General features: G+C 42.9%; 1 protein-coding gene across 2 annotated transcripts in view; it reads left to right on the forward strand.

Annotated features, from left to right (window-relative positions):
• bi (T-box transcription factor bifid) overlaps positions 1-17,559 on the forward strand; it is a 318,279-nt gene that overhangs the window by 101,122 nt on the left and 199,598 nt on the right. For both annotated transcript variants that reach the window (XM_080279495.1, XM_080279496.1), the window contains exons 2-3: positions 3,066-3,179; positions 10,704-10,857. In XM_080279495.1, coding sequence (XP_080135621.1) covers positions 3,066-3,179; positions 10,704-10,857 — 268 coding nt within the window. The remainder of the gene's footprint in view (positions 1-3,065; positions 3,180-10,703; positions 10,858-17,559) is intronic.

Below are 17,559 nucleotides of genomic sequence, written 5' to 3' on the forward strand. Positions count from 1 at the left end.
GGTCGACTTTACTGATTAGGTTGACTTTTACGGCTTTACTGATGTCGACTTTATTTAGAAATCTACTGTTAGAGATTCGGATGGGGTCAACTTTACTAATAGGTCAGTTGATATATATTTTACTGATCGGTCGACTTTACTGATTATTTTGATGTAGTCGAAGAGAGAGAGAGAGAGAGAGAGAGAGACGGTATCCGAGGGGAGGGAAATGAAAGAGTTATGAAGGAAGATGAGAAGAGGGGGAAAAACTGCGGTGGAGAACAATCGATGGAAAAAAAAGAAAAAGAAATGGTGAAACTTCCAAATGAGAGAGAGAGAGAGAGAGAGAGAAAGCAAAAGATGTGTGATTGTGGGGTGCCTGTGTGTGTGTGTGTGTGTGTGTGTGTGTGTGTGTGTGTGTGTTACAAAACACACAAAGAAAAGAAACGTCTCTAAAACCCCGAGTCCCGATGAAAGCCGGCGCGGGGCTGTAGAGAAAGAAAGAAAACAGAGATAGAGAGAGAGAGAGAGATCGGCGTTATCTCACTTTCGGCGCGTATGAGAGCGACTTAGGCACAACCAACCCGGTAATTTTCGGCTCTTTCGGCCCTACGTGTGAAAGGGTTGTCGGGTAGGGCTCTTGTGTCGGGGCATGAGAGAGAGAGAGAGAGAGAGTACAAAGGGGAGTCATGGTAAGGAACAGAATCATTATCTTCTTGTAACTACGTAACTACAGAATATCTACCTTAAATATATACCTTTTAGTGTCCTCAGTTTCTGGATACACGATAAGATACTAACTTACAGCCTATGTATACTAAGAAACCAGCTCTATACTGCCCTTTCTGAAGCTGTATACGCCTAAATATTCACCTCTATGTATATTGCTACCTAACTCACGTATATTCATCAGTGTACATTTGCAGAGCCCTATTAGAAATTAACTTATATCTTCTTGATTTATAAAGTGACACACAGGTCGCTCGTACTGAAGGGATTAGCTCAGTCTTTAAAACTTCAGGAAATCCTAAGAAACTGACAAATGACCAATTCATCCACAAAGCATAGCATTTTCCTCATTACAGGTTCATGCGTTTATGTTCAAGGTCGGCCGTAAATCTCGGAAGAATTATCGTGGCGTGTGATTTATGCGTGATTTATGCTGGGAGGGAAGTAGGGTCGATGTAGAGTCATTTTGCATGTTTGGTGAGAGTGGTGGTGATGGTGGTGATAATGATTGTGATGGTGATGGTTGCAGTCATTGATAGGATGGCCAAAAGGTATGATTTATTGAGGTGGTGGTGGTTGCAGTCATTGATAGGGCGACAAAAAGGTGTGATTTATTGAGATTGTGGTGGTTGCAGTCAGTGGTACTGGGCAACAAAGAGGTGTGATTTATTGAGCAGAAGTGTTGGGGAAATTGTCATTAGGTAAATGGGGAAATTGGTGTGCTCTGTTGATTAATTCACTGGAAGGTGATATTTTAGGTGAATATGTATTCCATCTTTTTTTTTTTTTTTTTTCATGAAGAGAGCAGTTTGCTGGCTCATGGCCTTTGGTTCCTTTTTCCTAGGAAAAAAAAAATCTTACGAGCTTCTGTGTGTTTGATTTTGCTCGTAGACAAAATGTATCTAACTGTTTTTTCCCCAATGATTATTGTCTTTGGATTTCCAATATTTTTTTTTACAGTCAGTGTGTAAGACTATTTTGTTATACAGGTCAGTGGTTGCAGTCGTAGCGGTACTTGGCAAGGATGTGTTTATTTATCTGTTCTGAAACTGAAGATTGGTAAACGAAATAGTTTCATGTGGGAAGGCTGAATATGAACGTTTAAGATTTATCAGTACAGAGAGAGAGAGAGGGGTGAGGGGAGGGAGGTTTTACAGTACATAATTTTTTGTAATGAACTCGGACGCTATTTTGTGTGGAAAGGTTGAACACGTGCAGTTTTTCATTCTGCATATCAGTGTGTAGTGTAGAGAGGTAAGGCTGGCATTTATATTTATCTTTTATCCTGAAATGTGCTGTTAACCCATTCAGCTCGAGGACGTCTTTTTACTCCTGCTATCTCCAGACGATTTCTTTCAGGTTAAGATAGACCACACGTATTGAAGAAAATAATGAAGGTTGTATCTCACCCTTCCAGTTCAGGAAGTGTATCAGGGGATCGAAAATCGTCTGGAGATAACTACAAAATCAGAAGTACGAGAAATACGTCATCGGATTGAAGGAGTTAATAGTTAGAATTTAGCACGCGTTGGTAGGTGTGGAAAGACTAAATGTATATTAATCCCCATTTCCTTATCAGTTTGCATGAGGAGAGAATTTTGGCATATATATTATCACTGGTCGTAAGGTTTGGCATATGCTCTGGCAAAATTTTAATCGCTGTTTTATGTAGCAAGGTGGAGCGTGTAGAGTCTCGCCTCTCTTATCAGTTTAATGTGATAATCTAAGAGACGTGCGATAAGGCTGGCATATATTATTCTTAATCGTGAAGTCTGGCATTTTCAGTGTCTTTTGTTATGTTTTGTTTTGATGATGAAGGTGGAAGTGTGTCAGTCCTCTGCCTTCCTCTCAGTGAACTGCAGTATATTTTGTTAAGTCTGCCATCTCCTTTAACCCCTTCAGTTTAAGGTCTTCTTAAGCTGAATATAATCGTCTTGTAAAAGCCATAATGTGATAAAAGGTGATTTCTTAGTGAAAGGTTTAACTCTTTGAGCCCGAGGGGATCTTTCAGACTAAGTAAAATCGTCTGGTAAGAAATAAGAAAGATAATAATAATAATAATAATAATAATAATAATAATAGTAAAGGCGTTCTCGGCCTTTAAAAATGTAATGGAGATGGTAGTCAATCTCTTCACCTGGTGGAGGTCTGTTAACACTAAATACAATCGCCTGACTTTAACTAAAACAAAATAGAGACGTCCTCAGGCTCAAAGTGTTTAGTTAATGCCTTTTATTGGGTGTTTAATTAATGTCATTTATTTTTTCCCCGCCTCTCTCTCTCTCTCTCTCTCTCCCTCAAGCCCCCTCGCCAACCCTTTTTTAACCCAAATCTTGTGTTCTTTCTCTCCCTTCCAGGCAAATGTTTCCTCAGGTGAAATTTAGAGTGTCCGGCCTAGACCCCAAAGCGAAGTACATCCTCTTGCTTGACATCGTGGCGGCCGACGACTGTAGATATAAGTTCCATAACAGGTATCAGCATCAGCCAGTGCCCCCCGTGCTTTCGTGCAGGGAGGTGCTCGTCTCGCCTGCTCTCTCTCTAGTGTTTATGTTATGGCTCTTGTGATGGAACTTTTTCTTTCTGGCTTTTCTCTCTCTCTCTCTCTCTCTCTCTCTCTCTCTCTCTCTCTCTCTCTCTCTCTCTCTCTCTCTCTCTCTCTCTCTCCATTTTCTCTTTTTTCCGTCTTCTCCTGTTTCTCCACCTTCTCCATCTCCTCCTCCTCCTCTTCCAGTTTCCCCTTCCATCTTCCACTCTCTCTTCTCAGCGCTCTTTATTAGCCTCATATTTTTCAGTGGTCTCCTTTATTTTCCAGTTCATTTTTTGCGATTGTGCCTTGGGTGTGGCATCCGCTCCGGCTTCCCGTTTTCTTTACGTGGCAGCGCTTTTCTATTTCTGTGTCTCTTTTTCTCTGTGTCGCCTTTTTAGGTACTGCTGGCTGTCTGTGGATATTTATTTCCCCCATTAATGCCGCCTTACGTGTTTTTTAATATATATTTTTTTCTCATTCCCCCCCCCCTTTCCCCTCCATTTCGTCCTCTCCCTCCCATCGTGGTATTTCGTCCCCTACCTCTTTTTTTCCTTCCCTCCCCCTCCCCACCCCCCAGGTCATCCCAAACTCCCTATTTCTGTGTTTTTTTATTTATTATTTTCTCTCGGCGATCAGTGTGTCTCTATCAAGTGTATTTGCCGCTCTGTCCAGTTCGTCTGTTGCTCTATCAAGTTTGTTTGTTGCTCTTGCAGGCGAATGTTTCCCGCCTACAAAGTGCGTGTCTCAGGCCTTGACAAAAAAGCAAAATACATCTTGCTTATGGACATCGTAGCAGCTGATGATTGCCGCTATAAATTCCATAACAGGTATTTGTCACTGCAGAAAAAGAATACACACACAAAAAATAAGGATAAAAAAAATGATAGACTGGAGTGCCACTTAAGCATCACTGTAAGAGGTGCATCCCATTCTTTTAGAGTTACCCCCATTTAAACTGCCAATTGAAGGTGGTTTAAACTGCCCTCTTATTTCCACAAGTCACATGCCTCCATTGTTGTCACTAGAACTTTATAGATTTTTTTTTTTTTTTTTTTGCCTTTATTTTTGAGATTTTAACCCATTTGATCCACTGTATATAAGACCCATAGCATCTGTTTTTGTTTTTATTATTATTTAAAACTCTTACCCAAGCACCAATTTTTCTCTGTGGTGTGTTTGTGTGTGTTTTGGTAGCCTTAGCACAGACACCCTTGTATAAGTCGAGTCCCTGATATATTAGTTACCCCTCTTCTACCGCCCCCACTCCCCCAGCCCATATCCCGTTTTCCTCGCCCTTTCCTCTTTGGCTGCTATGTCATGCCCTTAGCTAGCGCCCTTTGATTGGCCCCATTAGAATCCAGTCTTGTTGCCCTTATTTGCCTCATAGCTCCACGATCTTTCCCTTTATGTATATATTGATCCACACCCTCGGCCATTACATTTTTTACCCTTAGATCCACAGCCATGACATCGTGTTTTCGTTTATATTTTTACTTCCCTATTTGCTTTTTAGTGCCACGTCTTTCGTCCATTTTTGACTTTTACTTCCACACCCTCGTGCCCTTGTCCTTTTTCTCCCTTAGCTCCACACATTTTGCCCTTTGTTCTTTCTCTCAATTCCACACTTTTTAACCATTTCCCCCTGAAATCCATACTATGTTAATTTTCCCTCCTTAAGATCCACACCTGACTTTTTTTTATTCCTTAGATCCACGCCTTCCCCTTTCTGAACCCTGACTTCCACACCTCAATGCCTCCGTCTTTATCATTATCATTTAGCTGTCAGTTATTCCTATATCCTATTTTATCCTTATTTACCCTCTTACCCCTGTTGGCTTCTCATCTTTGCTTGCCATAGTTTTTTTATTCTTCCTTTCATTAGCTCTTTTTTTATTTTTATTTTTCCAGGGCCATGTTATTAAAATGAGAGCGCGAAATGTGGATTAGCACCCAGCTTTTGATGATAAAGTCTGAAACACGTGATGAGGGTGATTCACCATGCCCAACTTTTCTTTTATCGTTGTTGATTACACTGTGTCATGTGGGATGCATAAATGACTGTAAAAGAATGAGGGGATTAATTAAGGACTACAGTAATGAGGGGATTACTTAAATAACTGTAGTATAATGAGGGGATTACTTAAATTACTAAGATAATGAGGGATAACTTAAATGACTAAAAAATGAGGGTATTACACCTTCGCGCTCTCTTTTTTAATACAAAGGTTGTCAGTTATTCCTTTTTATGATATTTTACTCTTTATTATTCTTTTATCTCACTCTATAGTCTTTTTTCGCTTGTCTTTACTTTTAATTTTTTAGTTAAGATATTTATTTTTGTTCATAGTAGTCCTGATTTTTAGCTATTAGTTATTTCGTCATATATTTTGCTTTCTGTTATTTCCGATTTCATCCTTATTCTTTTATCATTTTTGTCTCGTGTTTCTTTTTCCTTCTTTTTTTTTTTTTTAGCATGTTGATAATTTTGGGTTTACTGCATTTTATTCCGTTCTCTCAGGTGTGTCCAATAGTATTTCTTGCTGTTATTTTGTTTACCTTTGCATGTTCATCCATTTTGGCCTGCCTTTTATTTTTCCAATTGCCTGTTGTATAATTATAGTTTGTCTCTTCTTACTCAGTGTCCGTAGTCCTCTCCATCAATCTCTTGCATTTATTCTTTTAGCTATTCTTCTTAGTTTGTTTTCTTACCTGTTAATTATCTAGTTTTATTTTGTTGGATTTTTTTTTATTTCATGCTCGTTGTTGTGCTGATTTTTTTTTTTACTTGCTGCATTTTGTTCCATGTCAGCACTTGTGGCCATTAATTTTTCTCGCTATTCTCCTTTTAGTTGTTGTGTAAATTGGTCTTGTGTGTGTTGAAAGCCTCCCATCCTGCCTACACTCGTAAATCATCCTCGCTGTGTACACCTTTTTTTGCTTCCTCCCACCTTCACCCCTCATAACTTGCCATCCCTCCTTACTCGTACCTGCACTACTCTTCCTCCTTCCATCCCCTCCCTTCTCTCCCTTCCTCGATTCCTCTTCCCTCCATTTCTTACTTTTACCCATACCACCTCCTTCCTTCATTTTCTGTCTTACTTTAGCTTGTGTGTGTGTGTCTCTCTCTCCCTCCCTCCCTTGGTTCAGCCTCTCCCTGCCTTACCTGTATTCCTTCATGTCTCTTTACTCACTTCTCCCTTCCCATCCTTGCTTCAAATTCCTCCTCTCCCATTCTTTCACCATCTCCCACTTGCTTACTTAAACTCCCTTTTCCCCCTCCCCCTCCTTTTCTCCCTCCCTCCTGCATTCCATGAAATCTCCTACTTCCCTTCTTTTCTCCCTTTGTAATCTGAAACTGCTTCCCTGTCTCCCTCCGTAACCTGCTCAAAATCGCTCCCCTTCCTCCCTCCCTTCCTCGTACACTCCCATACGTGCAATACCATCCAAACCCTGCTCACCCTATTTTCCTCCCTCTCTCCGTTCCTCACTGTATCTTCCTCCCTTTGTCTCCCTCTCCCATCTTGTATTCCTCCCTCTTTCCCTTCTTCACCTTATATTCCTTCCTTTCTCCCCTCCTCACCCTATATACCTCCCTCTCTCCCTTCCTCACCGTATATTCCTCCCTCTCTCCCTTCCTCACCGTATATTCCTCCCTCTCTCCCTTCCTCACCGTATCATCCTTCCTCTCTTTCTCTTCCTCACCCTATATTCCTCGTTCTCTCCCTTCCTCACCCTATGTTCCTCCCTCTCTCCCTTCCTCACCGTATCATCCTCCCTCTGTTTCCCGTCCTCACCCTATATTCCTCCCTCGCTTCCCTCCTCACCTCCACCCCACCCCTTCCTTGTAGCCCTTTGCGTTTTTGTAGATCCATTTTACGCCAACATTGCGTAAATATTTTGTAATCTTGTAGTGTCTAAGTAAAGTTCAACGCCCTCTAATACCGCAAGTTGAGATATGGCGACCCGACTTTGTTATAAAAAAATATATATATATGAAGGACGTTATCTGAAGTTCATTTTCTTCTTGGTTTTAGTTTGTTTGATCCAGTTGCTTATTTGGTCCCAGAACCAGGTCAGCTCGTGAGTTATCCCCCTTCCCCTGCAACTCGATAGAACCTAAGCTTTCCTCCCACCAGCCAAACCACAAGCCAACCCACCCGACTTTTTTTCCCACTAAATTTAGAGACGTATTCTATAGCCCACACAGGTACAAAGAATTTCATAATAATAGACTTAGTTCTCTCTCCCTCCAACAACCCGCCCCAACCCACCCACCCACCCAGCCTCTTTTTTCGCGAACTGTAGTCCAAACAAGAACAAAATTATTCTCCTGCATAATTATAAAAACCATTAGTTCATCCCACCAACAAGCCCACCAGTCCACACAACCACCGGAGCTTGTACCTTGAGTTTTTTTTTTTTTTTTTTTTTTTTCCAATACACTATTACCCCTGCAGCTTCCGTAAAACCAATAGCTTCCCTCCCAGCAACCTACCTACTTAACTAGACTTTGCTCTCCCTTATTGTGTTGTGTGTGTTATGTATAATTTGTATATACCGTTTATATAAAAAAAGCAAACATGCATTTGCCTTCTAATCTCTTCGATGCGTTAAGTAGTTAATGAGTAAAATATAAAGTAGTATTTATGTAAAGTAGCTGTAATTGATTTGATGGTTAGTGTGGATCCCTACCAGAGTTTTTAAGGTAAACTCACTTTTTATTTAAGGTTATCACTTGCCTTGTAGCTTTCTTACTTTTGATAAATGTGGATCGCTGGCACTTTAAAGGTTAATTAGTGTACCGTCCATAAATCTTGGTCAGCACCACTATAGCTGAAGTGCGAGAACGAAGTAGCAGGTACTCTGACAACCTCTTTTTTCATCATCATCTCTAATTATTAGTCATATTAGTCATATTCCTCTGAGTTAGCGGCAGGGAACTCAAGTACCCAGTCGTTCCTTTATTAGCGATCCAACATCCTCAATCATCATCAGAATTCTAACCCAACCTCCCACTATTACAAACGAGTTGGGTGGAGTACTGAAGAAAAGGAAAACACGAAAATTAAGATTCCATGACTAGATTTCCAAGTAAAAATGGAAAGTACAGGTAGGTATTTATTGTAAAGTCATTATAAAGAAAACATTACAGTAGAAACAGCCATGAACAGACTGCCCAGTGAAGTGGATCATACATACTGATTGTAGTTAAGTGCAAATGAACGCATGAAAGTAGAAGCCATCAAAACACTTCTTAATGGAATGAAGCTTACATTTAATCACTTACTTAATAAACGCAAAAAGGAAAGAAAGAAGGAAAAAGAAAAACTGATTTATTTAGGACCAGAATAGAGGAAAAGGAAGATAAAGATAATAGCAGTAGTCAGCAAAGTACCCATTATCCAGGATCATTACATTATACATAAATCATCCACTCTTAATTCCACCAGGCTGAGACCACAACGGTAACCCACACACTTCCCCAGAGTCGTAATCTCGTTGGCAAAGAAGACAACGTGGCACTTCTTCCTTTGTCACTTACACACTTCCTCAGAGTCGTAATCTCGTTGGGAAAGAAGACAACGTGGCACTTCTTCCTTTGTCACCTGTTTGGCACCTTCATATTCTCTTATCTGCTCCTTTGGCATTTTAATATTAATTTGGTTTTCATTGAGAATATACAAAAAGACATTAAGATTTGCTAACTCTTTGGCTGCCATGGATACACTTTTATTCTCATTCTGAGCCATTGTATTTAGACGAGGGATTTGCCAGTGACCCTAAGACTAATTAAAAGAGTGTTCGATCCTTTCACTGCTCAAACGCTCCTCAGCTGAACAAAATCGTTGTCTGGTAGCTTGAGTAAAATGAATTAATGCGTTTATAGAAGTTTATGGCTAGGAAGAATAAGTTGCTGAGGAAAAGATGTTACGAAATCTCAGAGCCAACCAGAATACGACCTTATACTCTCCACTTCACCTTCCCAACCTTCCCCCACCTTATCTCTTCTAACTTACCTCCCTTCACCTTCCCTCCCGGACCTTCCCTCCTCTCCCCAACCGCATCTCACCTCCCTCACCCACCCCACCTCACCTTCCCAACCCTCAAACCGTATGCATGACTTGTCCCCTTGTATTGTGCATTAATTACTATTTTCCTTTCTTATGTGCCTAAACTCGCATGTGTGTCAGAGATGAAACTATGCTCATCTACCCCCACTATAGTTACTTTATTTCCCTGTCTACCTGCCGCATGAGTAGTCAGTGGTGTCCTCTCCTTCACCTGTACTTACCTGTGTTGCCTAGATATAGTTTGGATGTATATGTAAATTTCACTTGTAAATAGCGTTAGTAAATTGTGTACTTGTTGTCTTTAGATTTCCAAAATCATTAATTATATGCCCTAGATAATAAGACATTTTATCGATCTATCTATCTATCTATCATAAATCCAGTGTTTAACTCTACTCTAGTTTCTTCCTGCAATAATTCCGTCACATTTCCATGGTTGTGCTGATTATACGACTTTTTTGTGCATTACTTCCATCAAATTTCCATGTTTAAAATTAATTCCATGAGATTTCCTTTGGTTTGCTGATTATGTATTTTTCCTCTAATAATTCATTCAGACTTCCATTTTGTAGCTGATTTTAAAAAGTAATTTGATACGATTTTCATATTTTAGCAGATTTTTTAGAGTAATTCAACAGATTTTCGTGGGATTGCTGATTATATTATTATTATTGCCTCCGAAATTCCATCAGATTTCCATGTTTTAGGAGGTTTTCAAAAGTTATTCCATCAGATTTCCATATTTTAGCCAGAAAGTCATAAAATTAATGAGTTGTTTTGTTTTACCCACATTGCATCACATCAGTTATCACACACACACACACACACACACACACACACACACACACACACACACACACACACACACACACACACACACACACACACTCTTCCAAGCCGTGTTCTCGTCGGCGTAGTAGGCTCCCCACCCCGGCCACTCACTCCATCCACATATTCATTCACGCTTTTCCCTCTTACCATCAAGTCTTCCGTCGCGCATCCTTCTTCTTTCCATACATTTTCCATCCTCAACGTTAAACTATCCACCCAACCAATATTTTCTCCATCCATCCATTTTTTCTAACTCTTCCACCCATTCATCCATCCAAACATTCATCCACTGTCTCCCTTTTACAAGACAACTAAACGATGTGGCTAGTCCTCTCTCTTTCTTTCACCCATTTTTCTCACTCACCCTTCCAACCATCCATCCATCCATTCATCCATTTTTCTCATCCACCCTCTCAGCTATCCACCCATCCATTCATCCATTTTTCTCACACTCTCAATCATCCTCGCACCCATCGATCCATCCATTCAACCTCCTTCCCGCCCACCCACCCACTCATTCCACCGCCACCGCACATTCATCCACTTTCTCCCTCCACACCCAACAGCAGGTGGATGGTGGCGGGCAAGGCGGACCCCGAGATGCCCAAGAGAATGTACATCCACCCCGACAGTCCTGCCACGGGGGAGCAGTGGATGCAGAAAGTCGTCTCCTTCCACAAGCTAAAACTCACCAACAACATCTCCGATAAACATGGATTTGTGAGTATGCCTTCCCTTCCGTTATTTTTCCAGGATGCATTCACTTCATTTGTCTGTGTTTGTTGGGGTTCAGAAGTCACCAACAACATTGTCAGATATTCATGGATTTGTGCGTATGCGTGCCTTTGATTAGCATTTGTTTAAGGTTTTCATTAGTCATCAGCAGCAAAAAAATGTGGATTTGTGAGTATGCCTTCCCTTCATTTGTTTTTGTTTTTGGTGTAGCATCATCCCAGATATACATGGTGCATCGATTCACATTGTGTGTGTGTGTGTGTGTGTGTGTGTGTGTGTGTGTGTGTGTGTGTGTGTGTGTGCGCGCGTGCACTAGCAGCATACCTGATAATTAAGGGTTAGTAAGTGCCCTTACTTTAGTGCTTTCATTTTTTTTTTTTAAATTAACCAGAAGTATCTCAGATAAGCATGTTTTTTGTGAGTGTGCCTGCCTCCATGATTTTTTTTTTTCCCAGCAAGGAGACAAATTGATTCCACTAACTTAGCATGAGAGAAGGCACAGGAGGGAGAAGGAAAAAGATTTGTGTGTAAGCTAGGGTGGACCACACCTCTGACTGCCTTGTTCTCCTCTTCGTCTTCCTCCTCTCCCTTCCTTATTCTTCTGGGGGGGCGCGGTAGCACAGTGGTAGCGCGCCGGACTCGTAATCGGGGGATTGCGAGTTCGAGCCTCGCCCGGGCTGCCGTGCCGGGAGTGGTAGCTCGCTCCTGTAACCCTAGCGGGGCTATATAGTCCAATACAGGGCTTAGCTCGGGGGAACTCCATTTCTCCCATTTTTTCCTTATTCTTCTGGTTTGTAAGGAGATATAAAGTGACTTGTGGTTTGTGTGGAGATATAAATTGATTCGAGCAGCAACACTGAGAGGAGTAGGAGTTGACAAGTGGAGAATGGATGTGAGAGAAGCTGGACCATTTGTCGTTTCCTGTTGCTTTATTTTTTATTGTCTGTCTTGCTCTCCAGTTCCTCCCGATTACGAGGAGATAGAGACTAGTTTGAGCAGGAGAGAAGGAGGTGGGAGAGAGAATAAGGGAGGGCGAAAGAGAAGGCTTGCGTGTAGAAGAGGGCGGGCCACACCTTTTCTCATGCCCTATTCTCCTCTCTATCTCTCCTACCCCATCTCCTTCCTTTTCCTCCGCTTTGCTCGGAGACGTAAATCGATTCGAGCAAGAGTTGGAAAGAGGGGGGAGGGCGGGAGGGAGGGAAGAGGGTAGAAAGACTGGAGAGGAGAGGGGGGATTAGGGAGAGAGAGGAGAGGGGAGGGGAGAGAGAGAGAGAGACTTGCGTGTAGAAGAGGGCGTGCCACACCTCGTTTTCTATTGTGCCCGGTCGTGTCCCTCTCTCGTTTTCTGTTGTGCGCGGCTTGTCCCTACACGAGCACTGCGCCTGCGTACACCGTCGGCAGGGCATCGGTTCTGGTACTAATGTCGTGTAATGGTGCAGCGGCAGGTCGGGCTTTGTTGGGGGTAATGGGAACGGTGTAGGTGGTTGTGTGGGGGTGTTTATGAAGGGTAATGGTGGTGGGGGTGGGGTGGGACGAGACTGGAAAGGAGGTGAGGTTGCAGGACTAAGGGGCAGGCAGAGAGAGAGAGAGAGAGAGAGAGAGAGAGGTCGAGTGAGAGGGGGAAATAGGGTAGTGATTTTGCAGGACAGAGAATGGGGGGAGGAAAGGGAAAAGGTGAGGGAAATCATGTTACAGGGTTGAGAGAGAGAGAGAGAGAGAGAGAGAGAGAGAGAGAGAGAGAGAGAGAGGGAGAGTAATAAGAAAAACTAAAGATCAAAATATTTTCTGAGGCGACCAGATCAGCAGCTGGACAAGAAGATCCACTTAAGGAATGTATATAATATTAATGAAATTGTTAAGTCCACCAGTTTCCATTAAAAACGAATTTACTCATCCCCACTATCGCATAAAATTTAATGTAATCGGCTTAGACCACAATAATTTATGTATATTATCTTGATTATAGGCAGTGGGTTATATAATGGATAAAAATAATGAGGCATCCGGTAACCAGTTTTTAGACACTGGTATTCTTTCTGTCATAAAAATTTTGCACATTCGGTTAGAAACGCAAAAACTAACTCCTCCATCCCGACTACGTAATTTCTGTTTTATTCTTCCTGTTACCAGACGATTTTCTTCAGTTTATGAGAATCCTTTAGGGGAAGAGTTGATGAAGCTTGTGTCTAAACCCTCCAGTTTGAGAAGTCAGCCATATAGTAAAAGAAAATCGTCAGGAATTGGTGAAGTATTTTGTGCATATAATTGCAGTATTACATGTATTTTTATTTATTTATTTTTTGTACTTTAGCAGGATTTCTCTCGGCAAAATGAAAATTGTTTGTGTCGTGAAGAAAATACATGTCTGATGGGAGCAAGACTATAACCCAAAAGTCGTAATGATATTGAACAGGTATTGTCTGGTGGTATTTAAATTAGAGATAGGAAATCGTCTTTTTGGAGGGGTAAATGGAGATTATTTTTGACTTTTACACATTATTTTTGACTTTTACACATTATTTTTGAATTTCACTACGAGAGGCATTTCCCAAGATGACTAAAATCGTCCGTACGTAGCAAGAATTAAATTTAAAAAAGGTTTGCATTGAGCTTCAAGGGTAGCGTTTGGCTGTGGCTATAGTAAAGTAAAAGTGAAAAGGTCATTGTACTGAAGGGCTAAATAGTTCGTTCCTTAATCTAGGGTGGGAGGGACTGGAGGGGAGGGATGGTAAGGAGGGAGAGGAGAGAGGGGGAAGTAAGTAGGGAGAGGAAAGGAGGGGAGGCTAGGAGGAGGGGAAACGAGGAAGGGTGGGAGGCTATCAGAAGGGGGACATTAACGAGCTGGTTCTATAGTTAATATGCAAATCACTCATGCTTGTTAAACCGACCCGACCCATCACGACGGACTGAATGAAGGGGTGGGGAGAAGGGAAGGGGAGGATTGAGTAGGGGAGAGGGGAGAAGAGGGGAGCTGGGGAAAGGAAGAGAGCTGGAGAGAGGAAAGGGAAGAGGTGAGAGACGAGGGAGGGGAGCATTAAAGAAGGGAATGGGGAGGAAAAAAAGAGGACTTAGTAGAAATGAAAAGGGAAGAGGAGAGGGAAAGGAACGAGGGAGAAGAGAGTGGTGAGTAAGGAAAGAGAGGAGAGGGAATGCAGTGAGAGACACAGTAAGAGGGAAGAGTGGAGAGAGCAAGATAAGATGTGGAGTGGGAAGGAAGGAATGCTGGGAACGCAAGATTTAGGAAGAGAGAGGGGAGTAGGAGGGGAGAGGGAGAAAAATGGGAAAGAAGAGAGGATAGGGAAAAGGAGGAAGGGGAATGAGAGTGAGAAGGAGGGGGAAAGTGAATGAGAGGGAAGATGTAATAAGGGAGAGGGGAGCGGGAGAAGGGAGAGGGGAAGAGGGAAGTAAGGGGATGGAAGTTGACAGGGTGAAGGAGAGGGAAGGAAAATAAGAGTGAGAGGGGGGATGGTACACAATGGAGGGGGCGTGGTAAGGGGAGGACACCACTCTCAAGGAACAAACCACTCATGCTGCCTTGCATCACCTCGCCTCACTTCACACGTGCTAGAGAGGCCCTGTGCTACCCTCTCACTCTCATCCCCTACTCCCTAACCTTCTTTCCTCTCTAATTTCTTGCCTCTCCCATTTACTCCCTCCTTTTCCCTCCCACTCCCGTCCCTCTTTCTCCCCTTTCGCCATCCTCCTCCCTTTCCACACTCCCCATTTTCCTACATTGTTACTTATATTCATTTCTTTGTCACAACTCCCCTCTTCCCTTTTCTCTTTCATCTTCCTCCTCTGATTCCTCTTATCATTACTGGTGACATAAATAACCTCAGAAACACAGTCATGATCCACTGTCATACATTTCACTCACCACAAACACCCCGTTCCCCACCTATACTTCACCAGCATGGGGGGAGGCTAATGCTGGTAACCACTCTCACTGGGCTATTAAGGTCTTGGTCCTGCAGTGAACCTCATATGGGCTGTCGCAGTTACTGTTGTTTACCTGAGTTATGGAAGGCGGATCTGTGTATTACGTGTCGTCTTTCTCACGCTCACTTGTGTTAAAACCTCACACCGTCACGCTCCTCACTCTCAGCCTTTTCCCACTTACATCCCCACCCCACCCCACCACAATCCCACTCCACCACCCTACCCCACCCAACTCAACCCAACCCAGCGCAGCCCTCACTCCTCCCCACCTACTCCACTCCACTCACAACCACATTAACCATTCTTCTTTCACCCTCACTCAGTACACTCACGCCTTCGTCATGTCCACACACACACACACACACACACACACACACACACACACACACACACACACACACACACACACACACACACACACTTTTTTTTTTTTTACCTTCTCAAAACGGAATTAAAAACTTCCCCAGTCAACTCTTTCATATCATTGAAGGACCCTCTCGTCCTGAAAGAAATAAATCCACGAAGGAGGGTGTTGCATGTCCGCCTAAACTTGTCCCTGCCCTCCCACAAACACAAGGCCAATTAGTCTCCTCTTTCTTATGACGTATGTCCGTTCATAGACTTGCAAAATGGGTGGGTGGGTGGGTGAGAGGATGGAGAGGAAGGACAGGAGGGAGATAGAGATGGATGGTGAGGATGGATGGAGTGAGGTTGGGAAAGGGTGGATGGATAGGTGGGTGAGAGGGGGAGAAAGGGTGGGTGAGTACTTTGGAAAGGGCTTGAGAGAGGGGGGGACGAACGAATGTGTGGGAGGGTGGGTGTGCGAGTGAGAGGAAGGGTCAGGAGGATGGATGAGTGGGAGGGAGGGATGGGAGTTCAGCGTGTGGGAGAGAGGGAGGGCGCGTGGGTGGGTGAGAGTGAGCGAGGAAGGGAGGTGGCTGGGAGAAAGAAACAGAGATATGTTGATGAGTAGGAGGTGGATCACACACACACACACACACACACACACACACACACACACACACAGCCCTCATACCAGAACGGACAGGCCACATCGTCACAACCTTTAGCTAGATACATTTATGCAACATGTTTCCTTCTAACGATGCAATTGCAAAACCTCCAGTGCACGAGAAACAAGAGACAAATAAGATACATAACAATAACAGTAAGATCACCATTCGTGTTTGTAATAAATCGTGAGTCGGAGCTGTGAGTTTCGTGAAGTTTAGGTCCAGTTTTTGGTGCAACGAAGGTGGGTTGGGGAAGCACGAAACACTGTGGAAATATGAGAGAAGATCGTGCAGCCTTCCGGACGTCGAGGGGAGGGAGGGAGGGAGGGAGAGATAAAGTTTGTGTGGGTGGAGGAAGGAAGAGGAATGGGAGGAGCTGGGTGTAGTGAGAGGGGTTGTTGGGTATGTGGAGGTGGATGAGAGAGAGAGAGAGAGAGAGAAAAAAAAAAAATTGGGAGTGGAGGAAGACGGGAAGAAGGCAGGGGAATGACAAAAGCACAAAATATATAAATCTTATAGTCATTTCTAGGTCGTCTAGATTTAGTAGAAGGGCTGTACGATTATGTACACTGCCAGTTTGTACGTGTGGTTTCCTAGTACGCTGCTTGTAAGTGTCGAGGGCGGGTGACGAAGTAATTTAGACAGCTGTTCATTAAGTCCCGCCCCGTACTAGCCCAGTGTACTAAGCGTGTACTCACCTAACACACACGTAGAGACGGTACGATGAAATCACAAAGTAACACCGAATTTTCGAGTTTTTACTTGGATATGCACATTACTGATGGCATAGAAATTATCGAAATAATTTCGGAATGCCTTGCCGGCAGAAAATATGGCGCTATACTCGTGCATGGAAAAACAGAGAGATTTATGCGGTTACATTAGGGAGGTCTCGAGGCAAAATTGTCTTGTTAAAACCACGTTCCTGTGCAGATAATACCCTAACGCGGTACACGATATTATAAGGGGTCAGTCATTTCTACTTGAAATGCAACATGCTAGAGCTAATGACTGGAATATAAATGATATTTTACGACAGTTATCGTCCAGCATGGTCGTGTAGCGGATGATGCTTTTGTTTTTCGAATTAACAATAAATGGTAGAAGGAAGATTTTACGCTGCCTTTGTTTTGGGTTCAGTATTTTCATTAACTTGTGAAAACCCGAGTGATTATTATTAAAACCCCTGTCGAATAATTTAGATGAATTTATATATACGAGGTAGTCTCGAACCATCCCTAAAACAAGATTCGACCAGCATGGGTCGCTCAGTCCGTGAGCCACGTGAACCAAAGTTGCCATGTCGTGTTACCTTTGATATTTTTACTTATACCTCTTCCTTTTTCGTTATCAGAAACTTCTCGAGTAATTTTCTCTTTGTTTTCGGAACCTATCTACAAACTATATTGCCTGTGTTTCTTCTGTTGCTATTAACAGGCATTTAACACGTCATCCCAGTTGTCATAGTAACAGCTTCGTCTAGCTCGGTGTGCTGTTTGGTGACGTCACGTGCATAGCATCCAGCCTCCCCATCGTAGTGTGTTTGCTTGGTGTCCGCGGAGGTTGGGAACGCAGTCATCTCCGCAGAGCATCCTTGCAAAGTGCCCTGACCGCTTCGTTTGTCATTAAAAGCAGGTAGAATTCAAGCTTTTTAAAGCACAGTAACTTTGGCATGAGTATTTTGCCCTTATCGGATCCTGGCCTCTTGGATGAGCCAGTGTGGGGTGGGTGTGAC

Source organism: Coenobita brevimanus, chromosome 78 (genome assembly GCF_032717465.1).
Source record: "Coenobita brevimanus isolate Jiangsu-jjx chromosome 78, ASM3271746v2, whole genome shotgun sequence".
Classification (NCBI taxonomy): Eukaryota; Metazoa; Arthropoda; class Malacostraca; order Decapoda; family Coenobitidae; genus Coenobita; species Coenobita brevimanus.